The 23,449-nt window shown below is 44.0% G+C and overlaps 3 protein-coding genes and 2 long non-coding RNA genes across 11 annotated transcripts in view; 4 read left to right on the top strand and 1 right to left on the bottom strand.

Annotated features, from left to right (window-relative positions):
- Positions 1-23,449, top strand: part of EVI2A (ecotropic viral integration site 2A) — a 242,082-nt gene that overhangs the window by 10,119 nt on the left and 208,514 nt on the right. The window lies entirely within an intron of this gene.
- The window catches only part of NF1 (neurofibromin 1), a 162,526-nt gene that overhangs the window by 59,474 nt on the left and 79,603 nt on the right, over positions 1-23,449 (bottom strand). The gene's annotated exons all lie outside the window — the stretch shown is intronic.
- On the top strand, positions 94-6,767 carry LOC308573968. Its single transcript, XR_014002288.1, has 3 exons — positions 94-625; positions 930-1,023; positions 3,034-6,767. It is a non-coding gene; the product is annotated as an uncharacterized lncRNA (long non-coding RNA).
- OMG (oligodendrocyte myelin glycoprotein) lies at positions 10,734-13,995 on the top strand. 2 transcript variants are annotated; one of them, XM_081171541.1, is made up of 2 exons: positions 10,734-11,329; positions 12,172-13,995. In XM_081171541.1, the coding sequence occupies exon 2, from the start codon at positions 12,178-12,180 to the stop codon at positions 13,504-13,506; it is 1,329 nt and encodes a 442-aa protein (XP_081027667.1). In that variant the 5' UTR covers positions 10,734-11,329; positions 12,172-12,177; the 3' UTR covers positions 13,507-13,995. The 2 variants fall into 2 exon arrangements, with proteins under 2 accessions (XP_081027667.1, XP_081027668.1); XM_081171542.1 differs by lacking the exon at positions 10,734-11,329 and adding an exon at positions 11,928-12,042.
- Positions 18,607-21,429, top strand: LOC308574435. The gene is made up of 2 exons (XR_014002501.1): positions 18,607-18,973; positions 20,647-21,429. It is a non-coding gene; the product is annotated as an uncharacterized lncRNA (long non-coding RNA).

The raw sequence follows: 23,449 nt of genomic DNA, 5'->3' as shown, positions 1-23,449 counted from the left end.
TATGCTGGACCAGCAAGTGACTATATACCGTATTTAAAATACACAAGTTCCTCAAAGAATCCCAAGAACTCTAGTTCATTAAGGGTGCTGAGAATTGTACCTGTTGGATATTCTACAGTTCTCAGTATTCTTTTTGCAGGGAGGGGTGAATGTGCTTTGAGTGTGTGTAGGCACGCTCCGAGCAATTATTTCCTTGGCCTTCCAAGAAAAAGCAACAGAAGCACCTATATTTGTGTCAATGTAAATGTCACATAATTTAACAACATCAACATTTGATTGGCTGTGTTTTCTCTTCACAGGCACAAAAACTCTCTAATTTCCATCTGCTACCATTAAAATTTGGTTAGACACCGAAAAATGCTTCCACAGAGAAAGCTGCCCAGAGTACAGCCTTTGCAGAGAAAAATGTCCACACACTTAATCACTTCTCAGTTCTTGGGGCTTCCTGCAAAAAGTGTTGATAAACTTCCTCTTTAAGTGAAAATAGGATCATTTTGCAACGTGTAAACCACCAGCCATTTAGAAACACTTTGTTGTGTTGTGCTTCCTTTTCTCTGCTCTTGAACCATTAAAATGTGAACTTAAAAACGAGAACCTGGTTAGAACAAGAAACGATATCGAACAGGTAAGACACAATTATACTTCTTTGGATAAAAAACACCTCTAGAACAGTAAAACTGGTATTGAATATCTTAGGAATGTGTGCTTTACTTTTTGGAATGTTCTTTTTAAAAAAAAAAAAAGTTTTGCATTCCCTATCACATGCAAGGCTAATGTTATATTAAGTGAGGGTTTTTTCTTCCAAAAGAGATATATACATTATGCAAAAATACGCCCTTCATTTTATTCTTTATTTTTACTTACTACTGGGATTATAACAACAAATGCATGAATTCTTTTTTTCTTGCTTGCAACTTTGTTATCTTTAGTAAAATCTCTGGATGGAATTTCTGCAACCAACAGTCAAATCACAACAAAAAAATCCACAAACTTTTGGGGCATCTTAAGTACCAACAAATTTATGTAAGTAAACACAAAGGTGGAAAAAAAGGAGTATCTATGTGTGTCTGTAAATATATATGTGTGTATATTGGAGTTAAAGGGCAATTGGCTGCAACAATTGAATTTGAGCTGCAATGAAAGCAAGATAAGTTCAGTGACCTTCATCACAGGAGTAATTCATGATAGCATAAAAAAGTAAAAAGGCTCATGCCGCAACACTGTTTACTTTGAAGTAAGCCCTACTTAGTTCAACGAGGCTTACTCACACGTTTGTATAGGATTTCACAACAGAATGTGTAGTTCAGAGCTGCTAATGTAAGCTATTGACATATACAGATAATTTGAACTGTTGCAAAACAGTGTTCCACTTTAAAGATTCCATGCTATCGCTCATTCTTGAGATTCCCCCAAAAGAGGGGGGCGGGGTTCACATTTGCAGGATCCAATCTGGACCAAGACCCCCCCCCCCGTATTGTTAAGATTTCTAGTTCCATCCCTTCAGGTTTGCATGTTTAAAATGTTACTCCTTTAAAATGGATGCACAGACCTTGAAAGCATTTTACTGAGGACAGCTGCTATTAAGATTGCCTTCAGAAGGCCTGCCCCAAGGCAAGAGTTCCCACTCATAGGGTTCCTCAGCACCCCAGCAGGACCCACTGCTGGTGCCTGCCTTGCCCTTAAAAAGAATTCTGACCTGGTGCTCTGAGCATTCTCAGCAGCTGCATTGCACTGTCATTTTAATTTCTCACAATGCAGCTTCACTCCAGGAGCACTGTGGGAAATTTAAATGGTAGCTCGACCCAGTCACCCAGAGTCACTTGTCATGCTACTGCTGCTCACCACCTACCAATGGATGAGGGGGCTTGCCAGAGGGCATTTTGCCCTGGGCCCCCTCAAACCTGGAGCCCTTCCTGCATGTCCCTTCATTAAACCAAGTGCCACAAAACTCTGTTGTTTTCGCTCTGGGCTAGTCTTCTTTCAGTCAGGCCCAGTTAGGGGAAGGGGAATTCTTTCATGTCTTTCTATCGGTTGTGAATGGATTAATCATCCCCCATTTAAAGATGCAGGCTAATTACTCTGTTTCTATACGAGTTACTGCTCCAGACCTGCCTCTTCCCAGTGAGTAACTCACACTCCAAACAGGGATACAAATACATACAGGAATGGGAAGTGCTCTTCAGATGTTAGGAATGAACAGAACCACGTATTTCTGGTCTGAATCTATTTTGGATGTGTTCACTCATAAGTTCGTTCTCTTCCATTTCTTTCTATGTTTTTAGTGGTTTTCATTTTTATATGGAAGCCACCTTGAGTCCCATCAGGGGAAATGGCTAGGTATAAGTAAGTAAGTAAGTAATTTCTGCATTAACCTGCAATGAAAAAAAATCTACCCCAAAATTTGCGTTTAAATAAGTACTTTTGAACATGTTTTCTCGCAAAATATGTGCTTCTAAAGTATTTCCCACCAAAATACACATTTTTAATCTGCATGTTTTACTCTGCATGCTAGTCACATTGGAATGTACAATGATCAGATTCTTCAAATGTACCTAACTCTGAGGCCACTTAATTCTCACACTCTCACACTTCCCAGTAAGGGAAGTCAAGCCCATGGAAAAGTTTTAACTTTTGTTTCTCTAGGACAGAGTTGAATCCTGGCCATCATAGCACGAGTCAGTACACTTTCGTTACAAACAACACTACTTATTTTAAAAATCAAAGATTCTCGGTTGTATCCAATGCCACACAGAACAGACCCACTGAAAACAATGGATATGACTTCCTTGGGTTCATTAACTCCAATGGATCTATTTTGAGTACAACAGAGTTGGATACAACCCTCTAGGTCAGGCACCCCCAAACTCGGCCCTCCAGATGTTTTGGAACTACAATTCCCATCATCCCTGACCACTGGTCCTGTTAGCTAGGGATTGTGGGAGTTGTAGTCCCAAAACATCTGGAGTGCCGAGTTTGGGGGTGCCTGCTCTAGGTTCTGATAATTTACTGCCTTTTATTCCCTTTGTGCCACAGAAGCGTTTATCAGCACTGACGCAACTATGGACTCCAGAGCCATTGTGCTTGTTTTCTTCTACGGGCAGCTGTGGTGGAACGTATCAACTACACTTCTGATCACTACCACTGCAGTAGTTGGCACTGGTGGAAAAAACCCCATACATTCATACGAAACAAGCGAACCTGGAGACCCTGTGAAATTCAACCAGCAAACACCCACCACACAGCCCCAGGTTCCTGCAGCAGAAGATCCCAAACCTCACGATGGTGGACACTTCATAGCAGCGGTAGTAATTGGGGTCATCCTGACTGTCATGATAGTAATTATTGTTGGCATCTTCCTATGGAGGCGATGGAGAAGGTCCGCTGCACCTGTCCCGCACTGGGCAGGCCGTTCCCCATTTGCGGATGGAGAGGTACCAGATACGACTGCGGATAAAGAACCTATTCAAGACACGAGGCGGACTTCAGTTCTCTCCTTCTTGCCTTGGAAATTCAACAAGGATACGCAGCTATTGGAAAATGTGCAGGGACAGTTGTCTGAATCAAGCCAAGGCCCGGATGTTCCCCCTATATGTGGGGCTGAAGAGAGTGGCACGCAGTCAAGCTCCACAGCAACAGCTTCTTCTGCAAGCATGCAAACTGCCATTTCTGAAGAACCATGCAGCTTGATAGATGTTCCACTCCAGTCTGATAGTCCAGAGCCACTTGATTTGCCTCCACCGCCAAACTGGCTTGATGGAGCTAATGAGGATCTCTGTCCAAAGCAGACAGAGTCCCTCTCACTTGAACCAATTGCAGAGATCCAGGGTTCTGGATCCCTAGTTCTCTCCCATCAAATTCCAGGCGAAGAACTACTACTACCACCTCCTCCAGAAGACTTGTTATCTAACTGATTTAAAGGAGGAAAATGTTTAGGGAATCAAACCAATCAAAGAAAAAGGCCGAAAACCTATCAAATGCTGTTAGCTCTAGTTTTTTTGTGAGCAAAAGGGAACGCCATTGCCTTTTTTCACATAAGAACTCAAGAGCAATGGTCCGGCTGCTTCTAGGGTATCAACATTGCCCACTGTGATCAACCAGAAGCTTCCAGAAAGTTAACAAGCTGTGCATGAAGGAAACAACTGACTTTCAGAGGTACACAACCTTTGCAAATGGGATGCAGTGATAAAACATTTCCTCCATGAGTTTCTGCTCCTTTTTATTCACCCTCATTTGGGCAGCAGTTGATCGCATCAGAACACTTTTCCATTTGTTTGTACCCTTTACGAACCCATGGCATCCTTTTTATCTGTGGTTCTACTACATTGGTCTTACATAATCTCCAAGTGTCCGGAAGAGATCTGAACCTTCTGGCACTTCCTTTGCAGCTTCCTTTTAAGCAATGCCTTCTCTTTTAAGAAGACGTCTTTTTGACACTGAAAATGTGACCTTGCTGGACTTCCTGGGAACCACTTGCATTTATGTTGAATTTTACAGCACTATGGTCACTGTTTCCAAGCTGATCAACAACATCTGCGTCTTGCCCTGGTTCCTGGGCACCACTAAGTATTAAGCCTCCTTTCCAACAGGCTCTTTTATAACTTGTTAAATAATAGCAATTTCCCCCCCGCCTACAAATTTTGCCTTTTTTAAATCTAAAGGCAAGCCACCTCTCACCCCACCCCAATTTTTGTTTGCTATTGTTATCAACCCAAAGCAAATTTTATCAGAACTCATGATTGCAGGTTCAGACATATCATATGCAACAGAAGCACTTTTGCACCCACGTCACTGCAGTACTATAGAGAAGTAACCACAACATGGCTATACAAAATGAAACACAGGAACCCATTGAGCACATCTTTAGTGCCAACCAATTTGACGCAGGTGAGGCAGCAGTTCCACTGAGCTCCAAAAGCTCAGAGGGTTCAGCAGGTACAGTAAGCCCCAGGGGATTATGGGATGAGAACTCTGGGGAAAGGAACATAGCTCAGTGGTAGCATCTGCTCCACATGGAGAAGGTCCCATGTTCAATCCCTGCCTGAACTCCTGGAGAGCCACTGTCAGTCAGTGTGGACAGTACTGAGCTAGATGAGCAAGTGTTTGACTCAGCATAAGGCAGCGCCCTATGTTGCAGAAGATATGGTGGGAGACAGAGTTTTGGTGCTGGGGCTCAAAGGGAGGTGGTGGTGAACTCCGCTCTTTTTTGGCCGAGGAGAAATGTGTCCTGTGGATATAAATCCTAGAACAAGGGGAAGCAGGATGGTGAACTCACCCCTATTCAGCCACCCTCAGCCCCATGACCGGTTTTCCCAGGGACCAAATTCTGCAATATCCAACCGCTTTCACCTCCCCTGGAAGAAAGAACCTCTCCAATAATTCTACAACACAGACGTGACTCGGATTTCTTTCACTTGCACATTTGAGCCAGTGGAGTAAACTGCTGCCAGTTTTGATCAAGGGGATCTTATGTACGCAGAAGAGATCCCTAGATGATGCTTTCGTTTCCTTGTTCAAAGTTCTACTGCAAAGTGCATCCATGAGAATTAAAAGCTCTGCTGCAAGCAAGAACACTCGCTTTGGAATCTGGCCGGAGCTGATTGGGTGGACCTTGGGGAAATCAACTCTTGATTCTAATGCTAAACTTTGTGCTCTTCAACACTTAAAAAAAAAGTTACTGCAACTTCAGCATCCTGGTCTTATGTTTCTTTTTTTATACATTGGTTAAGTGGTGAGATGCACCAAGATTTGCTAATCGTTAGCATAAGAGGATGTGACGGTCTACCAGAGCCTTGTCATGAAGTTACAAGTCATGAAATAGTCCATTCTATATTTAGATTTTTTCCTGCCTCCATTCTAAAGGGCTCATGAAAATGTACATGTTTCGTTCCTGCAGCCTATGAGATAATTAGGCTTTGAGACCTTAACTCCTCCATATCCACACAAAGCTATATTGCCAAGGGTCACACTATTCATTTCACTATACCAACTCAGGCCAGAACTGGGCGTTATTGCAGATGTATGTCTGCCATGGGGAAAAAGCAGCCTAGTTCCACCTCCTTCTCTCCTGGGGAAATAGGTAGTTACAAAATGTGTGTCCTGACATCATCAGACTCCAGGTTTGCTTACACCCATTCCATTGGCTGCTGTTTTGAAGGACAGGGAAATTCTCAGTATGCTGATGCTGTATCACACATCAGTTGTAATAGATGTTATCAAGAAAATAGATGGGTCCCATTTTGCAAGCTGGGGGTGAAGGGGGGGATCCTGGGTCTGAAAAGTCGAAGACTATTGGGTTAGGATGTATGGGTGGCAGCCATCAGTCAGTCATGCCCAAATTTGTAACATCATGAAAGCAACCACTTCTGGATACATGGATTGACGCTTACAGATAAATTATCTGACCATCTTGGCTGTGAATCCTGGAAGACCTGCTCCCTGCCTTGCAGGTCTTTTCCCACCTGGCCTGGAAAGGCAGGGCCCTGAATGACTCCAGCTGCAAAAGCTGAGGCTGCTGGACAGAATCTTGGGCCAGGGTATGGTTTAGGGAGTTTTGTTGGGGGCAAGGGTTGTTGCTGTTTATTTTGGATCTTACGACTTATGTGGAAATTTTTGATTTGGTTGTGTACTTTTTTGATGTTTTGTTTATTGTTTATGACTACTATTGCTATGTGTGTAGTTCTGTAATTGTTTTTATAAGCTGTAAACCACCATTAGCATGGTTTTAACTTTGGAAAGGTGGCAGACAAATAAAACGATTGACTGATTGATTTTGGTGCATGAATTGGCAAGCTGAAGTATAATGGGAAAGTGAGCATGTTCCCACACCGATCAAACCAGGCAGAGTGAATTGAGATCACCTTGGATGTGCTGCAGTACCTCCCACTTAAAAACCATGGCAAATTTCCCATAGGTTTATCTGTAAGTGCAGCCCTTCTCTCCATCTTTTTTTAAACATATATTGCACCATGCCTACCAGGCTGCCAGTGCAATAAAAATATGAAATAACACTAAGCATCCTGCTAAGGACATCTGCTCACCTGTGAACCACTTCAGAAAATATAACATTTCATATCTGCACAAATGAAGTATCATCTCAGCTGGGGCCACTGAAAATATCCACAATGCTCCCTATTAAGGCAGTTGGAAATATTTTTTTTGGAATCTGATGCTAATACCTTTTTAGCTACCTTTTCATGCTCATACTTAATGCACGTGAGCGTATTTGGTTTTACAAGCTCTTAAACACCCAACTTTCAGCATGGGTCTTAGTTGAAAGGGTGGGAGTTTGTGTCCTTTTTAAAGGACATCATTCCGCCTGGTTCAGCTAGCAAAATCTCCCCCACCCCACGTGCAGTTTGTATATTCCAGTGCATATCATTTTACCCGTGCAGTGTTAAAGGTACTACTCATTTTACTCTTCTTGGCTGCTGTTGGCTCTGCAGTGCTGAGATCTTGCTGAAATCTATTCTGGCGTACAGAGTCTCAATAAAATAGCTAATCAGCCTCCAGTCGCAATCCCGAGTCTGTCCTTAGTTACCTCTGGATAACATGATTGATTGAAAAAGGCATTCCTTGGCAGTAACAGAAGGCAGTATCCTTCCTTCTATTTCTGATGTTCAGGCATGAGTGCCACGACTTATGCAGCCAAGATGGCATCACCCACACACAAGAGAGGGAGCTAACAGCAGCCTTGGGTGAATTCCAAGGTTTGCAGAAGAAAAAGAAACCTTGCTGAAGGGTAACTCCCCAAACAGTCCATTGAAAGCTTGAGCATGCTTGGTGACCATGGAATGCTGGCTGATTATGAAGGGAGAGGAATGGGAAACCAATTGGAAGGGGGCATGGAATGGAGTCAGCTAACAGGGGCACTCCACACTGCAACATTTTGTTGCAGGTGTATTCACACAGGATCTTTCAGTCAATAGTAGGATTACACATCTTGTGGACCAGAAACAGCCTGCAGGCCACTGGTTAAGAAAAAAAGTCAGAAAGTTGGTCTATCTAGCTTGGTGCTGTTGGCATGGACTTACAGTGGCTCTTCCCCCAGCCCTACCTGGAGATGCTGGGGATTGAAATGGAGACCTTTTGCATGCAAAATGTTTGCTTAGCACTGGTAAAGGAAGCAGCTTTGTGGAAGCCCCGTATTCCCTGGAGCAGTCTGTGCACCTTGCAGAGCCCACACTTTGTCTGGCACGTCTGTCAGCTGAGCCAACCGGCAAAAGGGCAAGAGCAGGCTGGAACCCCTCTGTGCACATATACAGCAGGGCTGAGGAATAGTGAAGCCCAGAATCTTTGGGCTGAGTGATGATGCCTTTGGGTGGAGAATGAGACTTAGTTGCTGTTCCTGATCACATTTGCTTAGAAGAAAACCCCGCCATCTCATTTTCTTGGCAAAACAAGGCTGTTTACGAAACGAAAATAAAAACCCACAAGATCTACCAACAAATTCAATAAAAAACACCAACCACTACCAGCCTACAAAAATATTGTCCCTGAACTCCAAATGCCTGTCTTAAAAAGCAATCTTCAAACAGGAAGCTGGGGCTCTAACCAGGCAACCCTCGGCTCTGGAGGCACTTTGACGCCGTCAGTCTATAAACAGAACACTGAGCTAGATGGATCGGACTGCGCATAAAGGCAGCTTCCTAACTACCTGCTATACTGGAATGCAATGCAGGTGACAGAGTCCTAGTCCAAATGAGCTTACATATGGAGCAAGGAAAAGTCCTAAATCTGAAACAGTAAAAGTAATTAGCAGCAGATTGTATGGGGAGTTGGGGAAACATGTCACCCAGTTTGCACAAAACAAAATGGCTGTTGGCCAAATGCTCTAGCATTGAAATTGTTGTTGCTGATATTATTTATTATTAAAAGTTATATGCCACCTTTCCTCCCCAAACAGCCCAGGGCAGCAAAGGCACAGGTGATACAGCAATCAAAACACCTGAACACAATTCTAATACACATGCAGTCAGGAAAAGATCTCAACTGAAAAGGTTTGTTGAAAGAGCGAGGTCTTCAGCAGGTGTCAAACAGGCAACAGTGATGCCCTCCATTTAATATTCAAGGGGAGGGAATTCCAATGGGTAGGTGCCATAGCACTAAAGGTCTGACACATACATTGTGAAGAATGGACTTCCTGATAAGATGGTATCTTCAGGGGACCCTCAGCTGCAGAACACAGTGATCAATTAGTAATATAGGGGGTGATACTATATTTTCAAGTATTCTGGTCCCAAGCTATATCAGGCTTTGTAGACCAAAACCAGCACCTTGAACTTAGCCAGGCAGTTGAACAAGGAAGCAGCACTGAATTCTCATTATAACCTCTATGATCAGAGGCAGACTCCCTCTCACTATCAGTTGCCTTTGAGTATGAATGTGAAACCCAATGGGAGGGCTGCTGTTTTATTTCCTGCGTGTGGGATTCCTGGAAGCTGCTGCGGGGAAAAAGATGGCAGATGAAATGGCCACAAAAGGTCTGACCCACCGGAACTCTTCTTATATTCCTAGTCTAGTCTCCAGATAGAACTGCGGAAAAGACTATTCAACCATTGTAAGGAATAGTGCCAACTCAAAATAGACAAAAATGTGGGGGACTTTGAAAAGACAGGTGAAGTACAAGGCGTTACAGAGGGATGGGGTCTTTTCAAAGCTGCTCTTGGAATTAGTTGGTTATAAAAAAAGACATAGTAAGGAAAAAAAGTTTCAGAGTTTTATTTTTCAGCACACGCTGTTACCTTTTTATTAGTCACGTGCACCACTAATTCTCAGTGTGGCTATATTATATTGCAGCTGGCAAGTCATTAAAACCGATTGCAGCGCTGAGAATAACGGGCTTTACTCGGTAGTTGCTTAAATCAGACAGGCAATTTCGGCACAGGGTCTCTCTGTTAGCGTTTGGGTCAATGGGGGTTAATCTGTTAGGTGGGTGAAGATGACATGAAGATGTCAACCCAGTGTGCAGCAGCTGTCAAAATGGCAAATTCCATGCTAGAGCTCGTTAGGAAAGGAACTGAAAATAAAACCACCAATATCATAATGCCATTATACAAATCTATGGAGTATCGTGCGGAGTTTTCGCAGCCTCACCTCAAAAATAATGCTGTAGAGTTGGGAAAGGTTCAGAAAAGGGCAGCCCAAATGACCGAGGGAGTGAAGAAGCTCACCTATGAGGAAAGGCTAAAACATCTGGAGCGTTTGGGTTTCGAGAAAAGGTGAGTAAGAGGTGACATTGTATAAAATGATGCATGGAATGGAGGAAGTGGATAGAGAAAAGTTTCTTTCCCCCTCTCTCATAACACTGTAACTCCAGGTCATCCAACAAAGCTGAATGTAGGAAGACTCAGGACAGACAAAATAAAATAATGAACTGGAATTCGCTCCCACACAAAGGCAGCGATGGCCAACTAACTGGAAGGCTTTAAAAGAGGATTAGACAAATTCATGGAGGCTATCAATAGCTACTATCTGTGATGGCTATATTTTCCCTCCACTGATGAAGGCAGCCTGCTTCTGAATACCAGTTGCTGGAAACCACAGGAAAGGAGGCTTGTGTTGTGCCTCAGGTCCCATTTGCAGGCTTCCCACGGAGGCATCTGCTTGGCCTCTGGGAGCACAGGATGCTGGACTCAATGGGCCAGTGGTCTGATCCAGCAGGGCTCTCCTTACGCTCTTAGACATGGGTCAACAGAAGAAGTGCCTCACCCTAAAGCAGGGGGCTGGACTAGGTGATATTTGGCTTTCCCTGAAGTGCTACGAAACCAATTATATTTAATACCACCCTCCCCCGCACAGAGATATTTCAAGAGCTGCAGCATTTAAGGCACACAGAGAATCCCAGCAAGACAAAAGCTGGTTAAAAGTAAAAGCCGGGAGCAGCCGGGAACAGTCAAACGCTGAAGCAAGCTTATGACTAGCACAAATACCAAAAATCGAGACTGGATGCTATTTGCACAGTTAAAGTATGCATGTCGTATCCTAATGCACTGAGACCCATCCCAGGGGGAGGGCGGAGGGAAGGAACATGCGGAGAGAAGTTTGGAAACTTGGGCTTTTGCTTTTTTAAAAAAACAAGAAAAGACTGTCCATTTTGTTGAGTATGCAACCCCTTGCAATAAATTTGAGTCAGCACCAAAACGACAGCTCTGCAGTCCTCCGATGGAGCACTGATCAGGTGGTTGCAGAGCCCCTGGAAACGGCAGTACGATGCAGCTGAGGAGGCAAAGCACAACCCACAGACAAACTGTGGCTACCCTGGAGAGTGAGCCGACCTTTGCGTTTCGGTCTTTCAGGGAAGCGATGCACTGATACTGCAGCAGGGACTAAGGTAAGTTTGCTTCTTTTGCTCTTTCTTCCTCTCATTCGCTTTTAAGGCCAAATGCTGCCACATTGTACGTGTGTGTGTGTGTGAAAGAGAGAGAGAGAGAATATATATTGCTATATAGTATAACTCGGCAGCTTCTTAGACTAGCTGTCTACTGCAGTGACAGTTACAGAATCTCATCCTAACATTAAACCCCGGTTTGAAAATGGACACCTTGCCAAGCTTGGGAAAAATTAGATTAATATTATGGCAAAGGAGGGGGGAAACACAATTAGTAGTCTGAGTTTAAGCTTGCACGGTTCCGAATGCATGTCTGAATTGAAAATGCCATTTGATCAAATTATCTTATTTACAGCAGATAACAACTGATGTATAGCTGCAGGGATTTTAAGACTATTCTGTAGCCAGTGATGCTGTCCCTGCTTTATAAAATAATCCATTGTAAAATAAAGAAGGGAGAAAACCCCATAGATAAACATGAAATTCAAAGGGCTGAAAACAGAAAGCAGACATTGTATAACATTTGGAAGAGACTAGCAGTTTAGGAAGAATGCTACCATTGGGAGCTGGAGGCGGATGGGGGGGGGGAGAGAAAAAGGAGGGAGATGGAAATAGATGAGCCTCTTTCTGCCAGACAGCAAGACAGTAGGATGAAGAGATCCTTTGTAAATAGCTGTGTTTTTTACACCAACGAGGTCTATGCCACAGCGATGTAGGTATGCGTGGTCTTTTTCTTGAAATGCAACTGGAAAGGAACCAGTGTTTTAAAAAATAAACACCACCTTCTGAATTGTATTCATAGTCTGTGCAATAAACTGGCTATTTTGGCATGTATTTGTTTCCAGGCAACAATGGAGAACCGGGTCTTGAAGGCATCGCCCTGCGTCCTGGCGCTTCTCTTCTTCATACCAGCTGTCCAGGGTATCTGCCCTTTGGCGTGCTTGTGCTCAGGAAATGACAGAAACGTGGACTGCTCCAGCAGAAACCTGACCACGCTGCCACATGGACTTCAGGACAACATTACCTATTTAAACCTGTCTTATAACCACTTTGCTGACCTCAACCACCAGCTCACTCGGTTTGCCAATCTGAGGACCCTGGACATTTCCCACAATTGGCTCCAGAGCCTCCCGGCTTATCTGCCCAGGTCGCTGTGGGAAATATATGCTGCACACAACAACATCAAGGTCCTTCAGAAGCTGGACACAGCTTACCAGTGGAACCTTAAAGTCCTCGACGTGTCTGGGAATATGGTGGAAAGGGCTGTTCTGATTAACAACACCATGATCAGCCTCAAGTCCCTCAACCTCAGTAGCAACAAACTGTGGACGGTGCCCACCAATATTCCTTACAACACCGAGACAGTGGATCTATCCAACAACTTCTTGACACAGATACTCCCCGGCACACTGGCGAGGCTGGCACATCTTTCCGAACTTTACCTACACAACAACAAGTTTGCTTATATTCCTGACGAGGCTTTCGACCAGCTTGCTCAGCTGCAGCTCGTCACGCTTTACAACAACCCCTGGTCGTGCGAGGATAACAAGCAGGACCTCTCCTATTTGCAGAAATGGATAGGAGAGACAAGGGCTACCGTTGTAGGGTCGCCATGCTCAGATGAGGCCACCACCCCTTGGAAGGCTGCCACGCCATTCTCCACAGCTGCAGAGAGCCACCTCCTTGTTAAAGCAATGAAGGCGGCGGACGCAGCTGGGTCTCCAGTGGCAACGGAGCAAACCGGACAAGTGCACCAACAATTTAGAATGAAGGATGTTGGCCTGAGCGCCACCACTGGCCAAACCATCGCCTTCACGAGCACGGACAGGCCACTGGTCCTCTACCCGGAAGACCTGAGCACAGAGAAACTCAGCTCTTACGAAGCAGCTGCAGCCACAAACGGCATCGACATGCAAGAGGCAACCTCTGTGAATTCAAGCACAATGGGCTTGGTAGGACCGTCCACCACTCCCATGACCTTAAGCATCACCAGTGGGATGCCTACAAACTACTCAAAGAGACCACAGAGCACAGCTGTTACTGTAAAGAGAGAGGAGACGACCACAAAAATCAACCCTCGCGCACCCTCCAAGGCAAATATTCCCAAGGGGGGTTTGGCCTTTGTCGTAATGCTTACCACAGTGGCCCTGCAGTCTGGCTATGGATTTGTGCTTAAGTGAATGAATTGCTTCATTTATCCCATATTAATAAAATGGTCAAAGGGGGGGAAACGCTCATGTCCCGCAACGATTCAAATGCCAAGAAGAAATGCCCGTTTAGTTTCTGAAATACGACCGTAAACGAGAAGACTGCACAAAATTATGTCTTGATAACCAAGCTGCTACTTACTTTAACTATGTCTTACTGAAATTAAACAGAGGAAGCCTAATTCTATCAAATATAATCTTTTTTTATGAAATGTGCTTATTTTGTATTTACATTTTTAATTTTCTTCACACAAAAAATATGAAAAATGTCAGTATTTTATGTATTGATTATGAATAGTTTTGTCATTAAACATCTGGAAAAGAAAAAAAAAAACATGAAAGGCCTATATTATATATGTATTGTCTTGCTTGACTTGCCGGAAAGTCTTGTAATATAACAGTGCTGGTCCTTTATAAATGGTGACATGCAAAAGGGAGGAAATAAAGTCATCTAAAACTTAACTGTTTCTTATTTTGAGGCACATGGCTGGTGCATCCATGCATAGGCATGTGCAAAAGTTAAATTAATGTAATGATATAACAGAATCATTTTAATATCTACAACAGTGTGTGCATTGGAACACTTGGGCTGCAATCTGAGTTCTGGTTGCCTCACCTAAAAAAAGGATATTGTTGAGTTGGAAAATGTTCAGCAAAGGGCAACCACAGTTATCAAGGGGATGGAATGACTCTCCTATGACAAAAGGTTGCAGCTTTGGGACTTTTTAGTTTAAGGGACAAAGCGAGTAAGAAGGGACATAAGTGATTATGGGATGGAGAAACTGTTTTTCTCCCTCTCTCATAAAGTGAGACATTGGGGCCACCCACTGAAGCCAAATGCTAGGAGATTAAGGCAGATAAAAGAAAGTACAGTCTCACAGAAGGCAACTTGGGTGACTTTAAAAGATAATTGGATTAATATGGAGAAGGCTATTGATGGCTACTATGCTTTGCCTCTGCAGCTGGAGGCAGCGATGCTGCTGAATCCTAGCTGCTGGAAACCACAGGCGGGGACAGGACTCCTGTGCTTGGGTGCTGCTTGCAGGTTTCCCACAGGCATCTAGCTGGCCACTGTGAGAACAGGGTGCTAGACCAGTTAGGCACTTGGCCTTGTGCAGCAAGCTCTTATTATTTTTTTTAACCCCATCAACCAGGTAATAAGCCTCACTGAACTCAACAGGATCTATTTTTGAGTAGACATGGTTAGGATTGCACTGTTGGCTAGGCTTACCACTCACTGCAGCTGGTTGCCTTAATTCACATTCTCTTCCCAAGCATACAATAAAGTCATTACTTCAATTTGCTGAGGTAAGCCCTACATATAGGGAGACAGTGGCAAGAGGCGACAGGAAGCTGCATTGCTCAAGACAGATGAAACAATCAACTGTGGCTAAAACCAAACAAGTGTTCTGCAAACCCCTTTCACATCACGACTTTACGCCATGGTTTGCAGTCAACGCATAGCCATGGTTAAAAGTGTCATAACCTAGCACAGCCAAAGTTAAGGAAAACAAACCGTGGTTAAGCATGAATGCATGTATGCAGCCTTAGCCTCCAGTTCTCTAGAAACTAACAGGAAGGTTGGTTTAGTTCAGGGATAGCCCTTTTGTATCATTAGGGGGCAATTCAGATGGGGCACACAATACATCACAACACAAGAGTTCATAGTGAAAAATCTGGCCATTTCTTCAGAACAAAAAAAATATGCTCACTGGGTGGCCGGATCTTTTAATCTGGTGTGCACAGGTCCCTAATCTCCCATAGAGCTCCAGAGAGGCTGCTCCTCTATCCCCATCTGTTTGGCCAGCACTTTTACAAAGAGTTGTTTGTGGATAGAAGACCAACACCTGCAGGTTGGAACTGGATAAGGCAGGGTGGGACAGCTTGATCCCAATCCCGTTACAACATGCTGCTTGAATACAGGAAGCTGCCTTCTACTGAGCAAGACCACTGGTCCATCTAGCCCAGTAAGGGAATACAGTGGTACCTCAGGTTAAGTACTTAATTCGTTCCAGAGGTCCGTTCTTAACCTGAAACTGTTCTTAAACTGAAGCACCACTTTAGCTAATGGGGCCTCCCGCTGTCGCCATGTCGCTGCTGCATGATTTCTGTTCTCATCCTGAAGCAAAGTTCTTAACCCGAGGTAATATTTCTGGGTTAGCGGAATCTGTAACCTGAAGCGTATGTAAGCTGAAGTGTATGTAACCCGAGGTACCACTGTACACTGACTGGCAGTAGGTCTGCAGGGTTTCAAACAGGGAGAATCTCCTAGCACTGCCCGGAGATGCCATTGGGGATTGAACCTTTGACCGTCTGTGTGCAAAGAAATTGCCCTGAGCTACAGCCCTTCTGTGCACAGGGCTCAAGTCTTGTCTGAATAACCTTGAGTTTGTATCCAGAAATGACAGAATGTTCGATGAGGGGAGGCTCAGATGCAGCTCAGAGCTCAGAGCTCTGCTCAAGCTCAGAGGTAGGGCACCTGCTTTGCATGTAAAAAGCCCAAAGTTCAATCTCCAGCTTTAAAAAGGGATCAAGTAGCACGGCGTGGGAAAGAGACTGCTCTGTAGCTGCATCTGCCAGGCAGAGTAGAAAATGATGGGCTAGGAGGACAAATAATCGGACCAGACAGAAGGCAGCTTTCTGCACTGTCCAACATGGAGCTTTCACTAGAAGCGATCAGGAAACTCCATCAAAAAGCCAATTATCTGAACGGATGTACTGACGACAGCCATGCAGAAGCCTGGTTTCCCTGGAAATGAGAGCTATGGGCAAAGTATCTGCTTTGTAGGAACTGGGTGCACACAAAAAGCAGGAATAGGCGGTGGCTGAATGATTAAGCTGACCTAAAGCAGCAGGAGCAGTATATTCTAGTTAGTTGGTTTTTGGGGGGAGGAAAGGTTGGGTACTAATTCAAAAGAGAGACCAGTAAATTCATGCCTTTAGTTACCTCAGTAATAAAAGTCAGAGGCTGTCTAGGCTTGGAGGAGTGAACTCTGGAAATAAACCCAGGCCAGTGTCCTTGTGAGAGGCTGCGGAAAACCACGACTCTGTTTGGAATGCAAATATTCCTTCGCGAGATGCTAAGGTAGAGAGGGGCAGAACTGGCAGCGAAAGCCTGACACGTGCCAGATCCTTGCTTTGCAGCTCCCACAACAGGTTACATATTGCAGCAGCCATTTCCATGGTTACCAGAAGCAGAGGATTCAGAAAGGGAGACCAGTTCTACATTATTTTTTTTAAAAAAACCCAAACCACAGAGTTGTTTTCCCCCACCGTGGTTCAAGGAAATCAGAACCGAAAAACAAAGCGAGAACTAGGATTAATATGCTCATCTCATAACTGAATAAAAGGTGAAGTGGCAGTATCCCAGAGGTGCTAAAAATGGGCCTATTACTCACCTACACTACTCTAGGGCCAAATGAACCAGTGCATTCAGAAAGCTTCCTCATAGCTAGTTTCGAGAGAGATGGGAGGGTGAATTCCCAGACACACAGAAGAGGCAGAACCTGCTATGCTAGCAGTTAACCCTGCCTGATCAGTGGCCCTCCATCTCAGCCAAATGTGCGTTGTCGCTTTTAATTATTGCTTGCATTTCTGCCCTGCATTCTCAGCCTAACAGGGCTCCCAAAGTGGATGTGAGGATGCTGGCAGTGTGGTATAATAATAATAACAGGAGATAGGGCAAGTGCTTTGGCCTCTCAGCCCCATTAGGTGTGGAGAAAGTAGAGAGAGAGAAATCTTGCCAATCTATCCATTCAAAGATTGCCAGCAGATCCCTAGCTTCTTCCCACCTCTGCCTTCAAACACAGCAGCCTTGCCCTGTGGCAAAGCATCTCAGGTGAAGACTGGTCATGGTGATCTCAGGGAAGCTCAGCTTCCATTGCTAATCTTCTCACTGAGGGTATCTGACAAGCTTCTTAGCAAAGGCAGGTTTCTCCAGGATACACCCTGAAAGCCACTTGCTTACCCTTCTCATCTCACGCATGCCACCCAATTTCTGATTGATGCGATTTCTGATTAAAACAGTGCTGCTCAGTGATCCATCTTTCTACATAAGATGTGCAAGAAACACGGAATGTGCTTATAGCCTTTTGCTGCTTTAGTTTGAGGTCTCCGGGCGGCCAAATGCCTCAGCCATCAAAGCATCGTGCAGCACCCAGCTGTAGTTCTTCTTTTGGAGCATCCGGAAGCCTGCAAGCTTAGCTGCCCCAGAAGCTTGTTCATAGCCATACCACTGGGTTTTGAGATTTCACCAGGCCCTACCCACAGTAAAAAGGCAGGTGCACAAAATATTCACAGCCTAAGACACAGCGTGCCTTTCTGAATGACAGACCAGCTTATCTTCACATCATCATGCTTGAAACATATGTTGTAGATATTTTTCCACATTTATTATGTTATTTTTGTGATATACATATGACATGAGAAAACTTGGTACAGTGGTACCTCGGGTTAAGAACTTAATTCGTTCTGGAGGTCCATTCTTAACCTGAAACTGTTCTTAACCTGAGGTACCACTCCTGCTGCCGTCGCGCGATTTCTGTTCTCATCCTGAAGCAAAGTTCTTAACCCAAGGTACTATTTCTGGGTTAGCGGAGTCGGTAACCTGAAGCGTCTGTAACCCGAGGTACCACTGAATACTTATTTCTATAAGATTATTATTGTTTATAAAACCCAATTATAATAATAAAAGGTATAAGGCAAATGGAGCCGTCAACAGGTTAATGAAATGCCAGTGGCTTTAAACTGATTTGATTAAATCTGTAAATTTACATTAGAGCAAAACATTGCTTTTTGCAATATAAAATCACACACTGTTTTGAGATGATGCATCCACCTGCCACTACCTTAGATGTGCTATTTTCCTCCTACATATGGGGGAATGCTGATTTTATTAGCATTTCTACTGAAATGAGTTAAGAGTCTTTAAAAAAGTATTCTGATCAATTGGGGCAACTTTCTATAGTTTTACTCAAAAGGTGGTTAGCAGAATAGATTGTTTTTATTGATGCATTTATTTTCTTACATTTATATCCCTCCTTTCTTCCAAGAAGCTCATCAGACTAAGGTCTGCTAAAGTTCAACAAGGTGCCTTCAGACCATACCTATCTAGACAATTGATCAAGAAAACACTGCAGCTCTAGATTTCAAAATATACTGCTGCAAACATTCAAGGTTCAAAATGCTTTCAGCATTTCTATTATGCTTCCTGAATGCTCCATGAAGTCTATTTTTATTAAAAACAATATTTAGTTTGGATTATGCTTTGCAAACAAGGAAACGAACCTTTTGTTAGCTGCATGGTTACATCATTCTTAAGCTCAACATAAATTGCAGTCCCCAATATTCCTGCCCAGCTGTTTCTAAGACTGAGAGGTGGATAAGCCAAGGAGGTGCATTTGATCTCCCAGGACGAGGATCCGAAGGGGAAAAGAGAGAGGTATGGAATTTGACACTGTGATATAATTGCCTCATTTTGAACATGATAGTACCTGCTCCTTTGATTTATTTATTTTTTGTCTGCTTTCCAACTTTCTTCCAAGGGCACAATAATCACAACACTGGTACTGGTGCATTAGATCAGTGGTTCCCAAAGTTTATTCTCCACAGACCACTTGAACATTGTTGAGGGTCCTGGTGGACCACTTAATTTTTTTACTTGTTATCTGCCTGATGTTGCAACTGTAATAATATCTGGGGTGAGATTTTGATTTATTGCATAGTGCCCAGAAATAATGAATGCTTCTGCATCTTCTTTTTTATTTTAACAACTGAGTGAGTCTATAATAAAAGATGAAAATCTAAAGAATCTAAATTCTAAAGAATCCAAAAAGGCACTGAAATGCTACCTTGAAGGAACTGGAGGGCCTTCTCAGTAGTGCGCCCACCCTGTGGAACATCCTCCCATCAGATGTCAAGGAGATAAACAGCTATACAGCATTCAGAAGACACCTGAAGGCAATCCAGTATAGGCAAATTTTTAATGTTTGATGTTTTACTGTGTTTTTATATTTTGTTGGTAGCCAGCCAAAATGGCTGGGGCAACCCAGTCATATGGTTGGGTTATAACAACAAACAAACAACAATAATAGGGACTTGTGAGATTCCCTCTTCTAGCTTGGACTACTGCAATGCACTCTGCGTGGGGCTACCTTTGAAGGTGACCCGGAAACTGCAATTAATCCAGAATGTGGCAGCTAGACTGGTGACTGGGAGTGGCCGCCGGGACCACATAACACCAGTCCTGAGAGATCTGCATTGGCTCCCAGTACGTTTCCGAGCACAATTCAAAGTGTTGGTGCTGACCTTTAAAGCCCTAAACGGCATCGGTCCTGTGTACCTGAAGGAGCGTCTCCACCTTCATCATTCAGCCCGGACACTGAGGTCCAGCTCCGAGGGTCTTCTGGCGGTTCCCTCACTGCGAGAAGTGAGGCTACAGGGAACCAGACAGAGGGCCTTCTCGGTAGTGGCGCCCGCCCTGTGGAACGCCCTCCCATCAGATGTCAAAGAGATAAATAATTACCTGACATTCAGAAGACATCTTAACTTCAGGGAAGTTTTTAATATGTAACGCTGTACTGTTTTAAACATTTGATTGGGAGCCGGCCCAGAGTGGCTGTGGAAACTCAGCCAGATGGGCGGGGTATAATAAATAAATAAATAAATAAATAACTGTAGTTCTTTGGATCTCATTCTAAGTTGGGGGCCCAGGAAATAAAGCATACTTAGAGGAAAGAGGGGCTGGGCTTGGGTCAAAAACTGCAATAATGTGTACTAAAAGACAGCATCAAAAGCAACAAGATTTGGCCCGCTTAGATCTCATATTTTTCTTATGATGTTGTGTGGCATGCAAAACAATGTATCTCTGCTTTGATATCGCTGTATCCAAGGGCCAATTTACATCACTTTTTAAAAAGTCACATAGGATAGACATCTCAGTGGTAAAGGTGCACCACATGCTTGGCAAAGTCCAAAAACAAGATCTCATGAGCCCTGAAGGTGACTTTGTGAAGGAGGCACAGTTGGATGGCTTAGTTTGAGCAGCCAGCAAGCCATTTACAAAGACAACTGTGAGTTATATATTAATTGTATTGTATTGTTCTTCTCTACCAGAACCCCAGGTGCAGGATGCAGTTCGGTCCACACTCCATCTTTATCCTAATGCTCAGTGGGCTTCACTTCATTAACTGTGAGCCAATGGCAAAAGACTCACCCACTACCTTCCAAAGCACCACCAGCACATCCAGTCCTGGCTCAGCCAACACCCCCTCTATCCCCTCTACTCCTGGCCCAGTCAGCGACATGGCCACATCACCCGCCAACACCACCAGCACGTCCACTAAAGGGCTAACCAACAATGCCACTATGTCGCCAGCTAACAATGCTACTGCTTCTACTTCTGGCCAAGCTACCAACACAGCCAAAGTCACTCAAGGTCAAACCAACACTACCTCATCTGCTCCTGGCCAAGCTACCAACACAGCCAAAGTCATTCAAGGTCAAACCAACACCACCTCATCTTCTCCTGACCAAGCCACCAACACAGTCAAAGTCACTCAAGGTCAAACCAACACCACCTCATCTTCTCCTGGCCAAGCTACCAACACAGCCAAAGTCATTCAAGGCCAAATCAACACCACCTCATCTTCTTCTGGCCAAGCCACCAACACAGCCAAAGTCACAAAAGATCAAACCAACGCCACTTCATCTTCTCCTGGACAAGCCACCAAGACCACAGCCAGCCAGAACAATGGCACTACAAGCGCTTCTCAAAAGAAAACAACCAATATTGCTGTATTCCCAACTTCTTCCTTTTTGGGATTTGCATTGCTTGCCGTTTCTGTACTCTGCCTGTAAGGAAGTATTTCTCTGTTGTACACTGCCATCCTTGGAGGGGGAAAAGGCTTTCCTCTTTCCACTGTTAACTGGTCTGCAAGTCAGTTCTTTGAGACGTTTCACCTCCTATTTGAAATATTCTACAAATACCCCAATCTTTCACTGAAAGATCGAGCAAATCCAACACTGAAGCTAGAGGATTGTGAGACTGAGGTGGGGACAGGGCAGCTTTTATCTAACCATGGCACATATTCATAAACTATGTAAGCTCTGGGGAGGCTGGAATTACAATTGATTTACATTGTTACGATATGTGAACAACAGCTCACTTGCAGCCATGGGTTTTCAATGGTCCAGACCACAATTCCTAGCTTTGCTCCCCAAATTGAGGATCATGATCGGTTTCATTCAAAGCAAACCATGATTGTGATGTCAAGGTTTGTTCTTTACTTCCAGGTCATGGTTTTGAGCAATCCTGGTTTTGGCTATTATGCTAGGTCAAGGATCGTAGCTTTTCTCCCACATGCTAAAAGTGGTTGAGATGCTTTTAACTATGATATGCAATCAAGGCCAATGTGAGCAAATAATAGTGAGCAAATAATGAGCTGTGAGTAAATACTCTCTGCTCCTAGCAAAAGAGCTAGTGCCTTCCAAACACTCCCTTCAATCTTCCTTAATTCTGTGATGGAGCAACAGGAGGCAAGAACTAAACTGGGTTCCCTTCTATCTATCTCGTGGTGCATGGGAGACTTAAGGTGTATCATTTGCTGTGTTGATTTGGGGGGCAATGGAAGTGGTCCCTGGGCCTCCTTCCCTCGGCACACTTGAAGCCTACTGCACATCTATGCAATCTGCCTCTCTACATTTTTGTTTTACCCAACTAACCCTATGATCGGATCTAGAAGAGTCACTGCCAAGACAACCTTGTTCTATCTCTAGGCATGCCCAGCCAGCAGTTTCTCGCAACAGTTGCTTACAGCGCCCAACCAGAAGGAAGACAGTGAAGCATCCTATGGAAATGGACAGGTAGCTGTTCCCCCAGGATTCCACCAAATTTATTGACAAAAGCCTATCATGAAGACTGTGACATCTCTGCTGGTCTCTGCAAATGGTCTGCAGCCCCTGCATGGACCATCCTGCATGGACCATGTGAAGGAAGAGGGAAGAGAACAAAATGTGTCTCAAAGACCCCACTGCATCAGGAACGTAGAGGCCAGCAATACAGAAACAGTCCTGCATGGATCAAAGGCCTCAATAAGTTCTCTTTCATTTTACTTCAGCAAATCAAGAACTTCCAAGACCTCAGGTTGGAAATTTAATGCATTTTGACAGCTTCTGTTGTTAGCTTGTTCTGTAGAGGGGTGTTTTGTCTGCTTGCCTTTTTTTTTAACAGTTTTATTAATTCTAAAACCACAGAGAAACATATTTACAGTAGTACCTCGCAAGACATTTGCCTCGCAAGACGAAAATCGCGCAAGACGAAAGAGTTTTCCGTTTTTTGAGTCGTTCCGCAAGACAAATTTCCCTATGGGCTTGCTTCGCAAGACGAAACATCTTGCGAGTTCGTTTCCTTTTTCTTAAAGCCGCTAAGCCGTTAATAGCCACTAAGCCGCTAATAGCCGCTAAGCCGCTGATAGCCGTGCTTCGCAAGATGAAGAGACTCGCGGAACGGATTAATTTCGTCTTGCGAGGCACCACTGTACACAAAATACAAGCATTAACAAACACAAATTACGATTCCCCAATTCTACCCAATTCATTTCTGATATACAAATTACCACTTTGTTATTTTGAGCATGCCATGCAAAGCTCTAAGTTTAAGAATTTCCAACTGATCCCAATTTTTTTTAAATCAATTTGGGTTTTGATTACACTTCAATTATTCAGCAAGGAACATTTTTGCAAGTGTACTTATATTTAAAACAGTCTCTACGATGTCCTACCATAAGCACAGAGAACCTGTGGCTCTCCAGTCCCCACCATCCCTAGTCAAGAGCAATGCCGGCTGAAGCTCATGGGAGTCTGACTATCTGGAGGGCCACAGAATCCCTCTCCTTGTTTTATAATGCTGTGTTTTATT

The sequence above is a fragment of the Podarcis bocagei genome (assembly GCF_964188305.1).
Source record: "Podarcis bocagei genome assembly, chromosome: 15".
NCBI classification, from domain to species: domain Eukaryota; kingdom Metazoa; phylum Chordata; class Lepidosauria; order Squamata; family Lacertidae; genus Podarcis; species Podarcis bocagei.
Note: the sequence above shows the minus strand (reverse complement) of the source record. Positions and strands in the feature narration are given on the sequence as shown.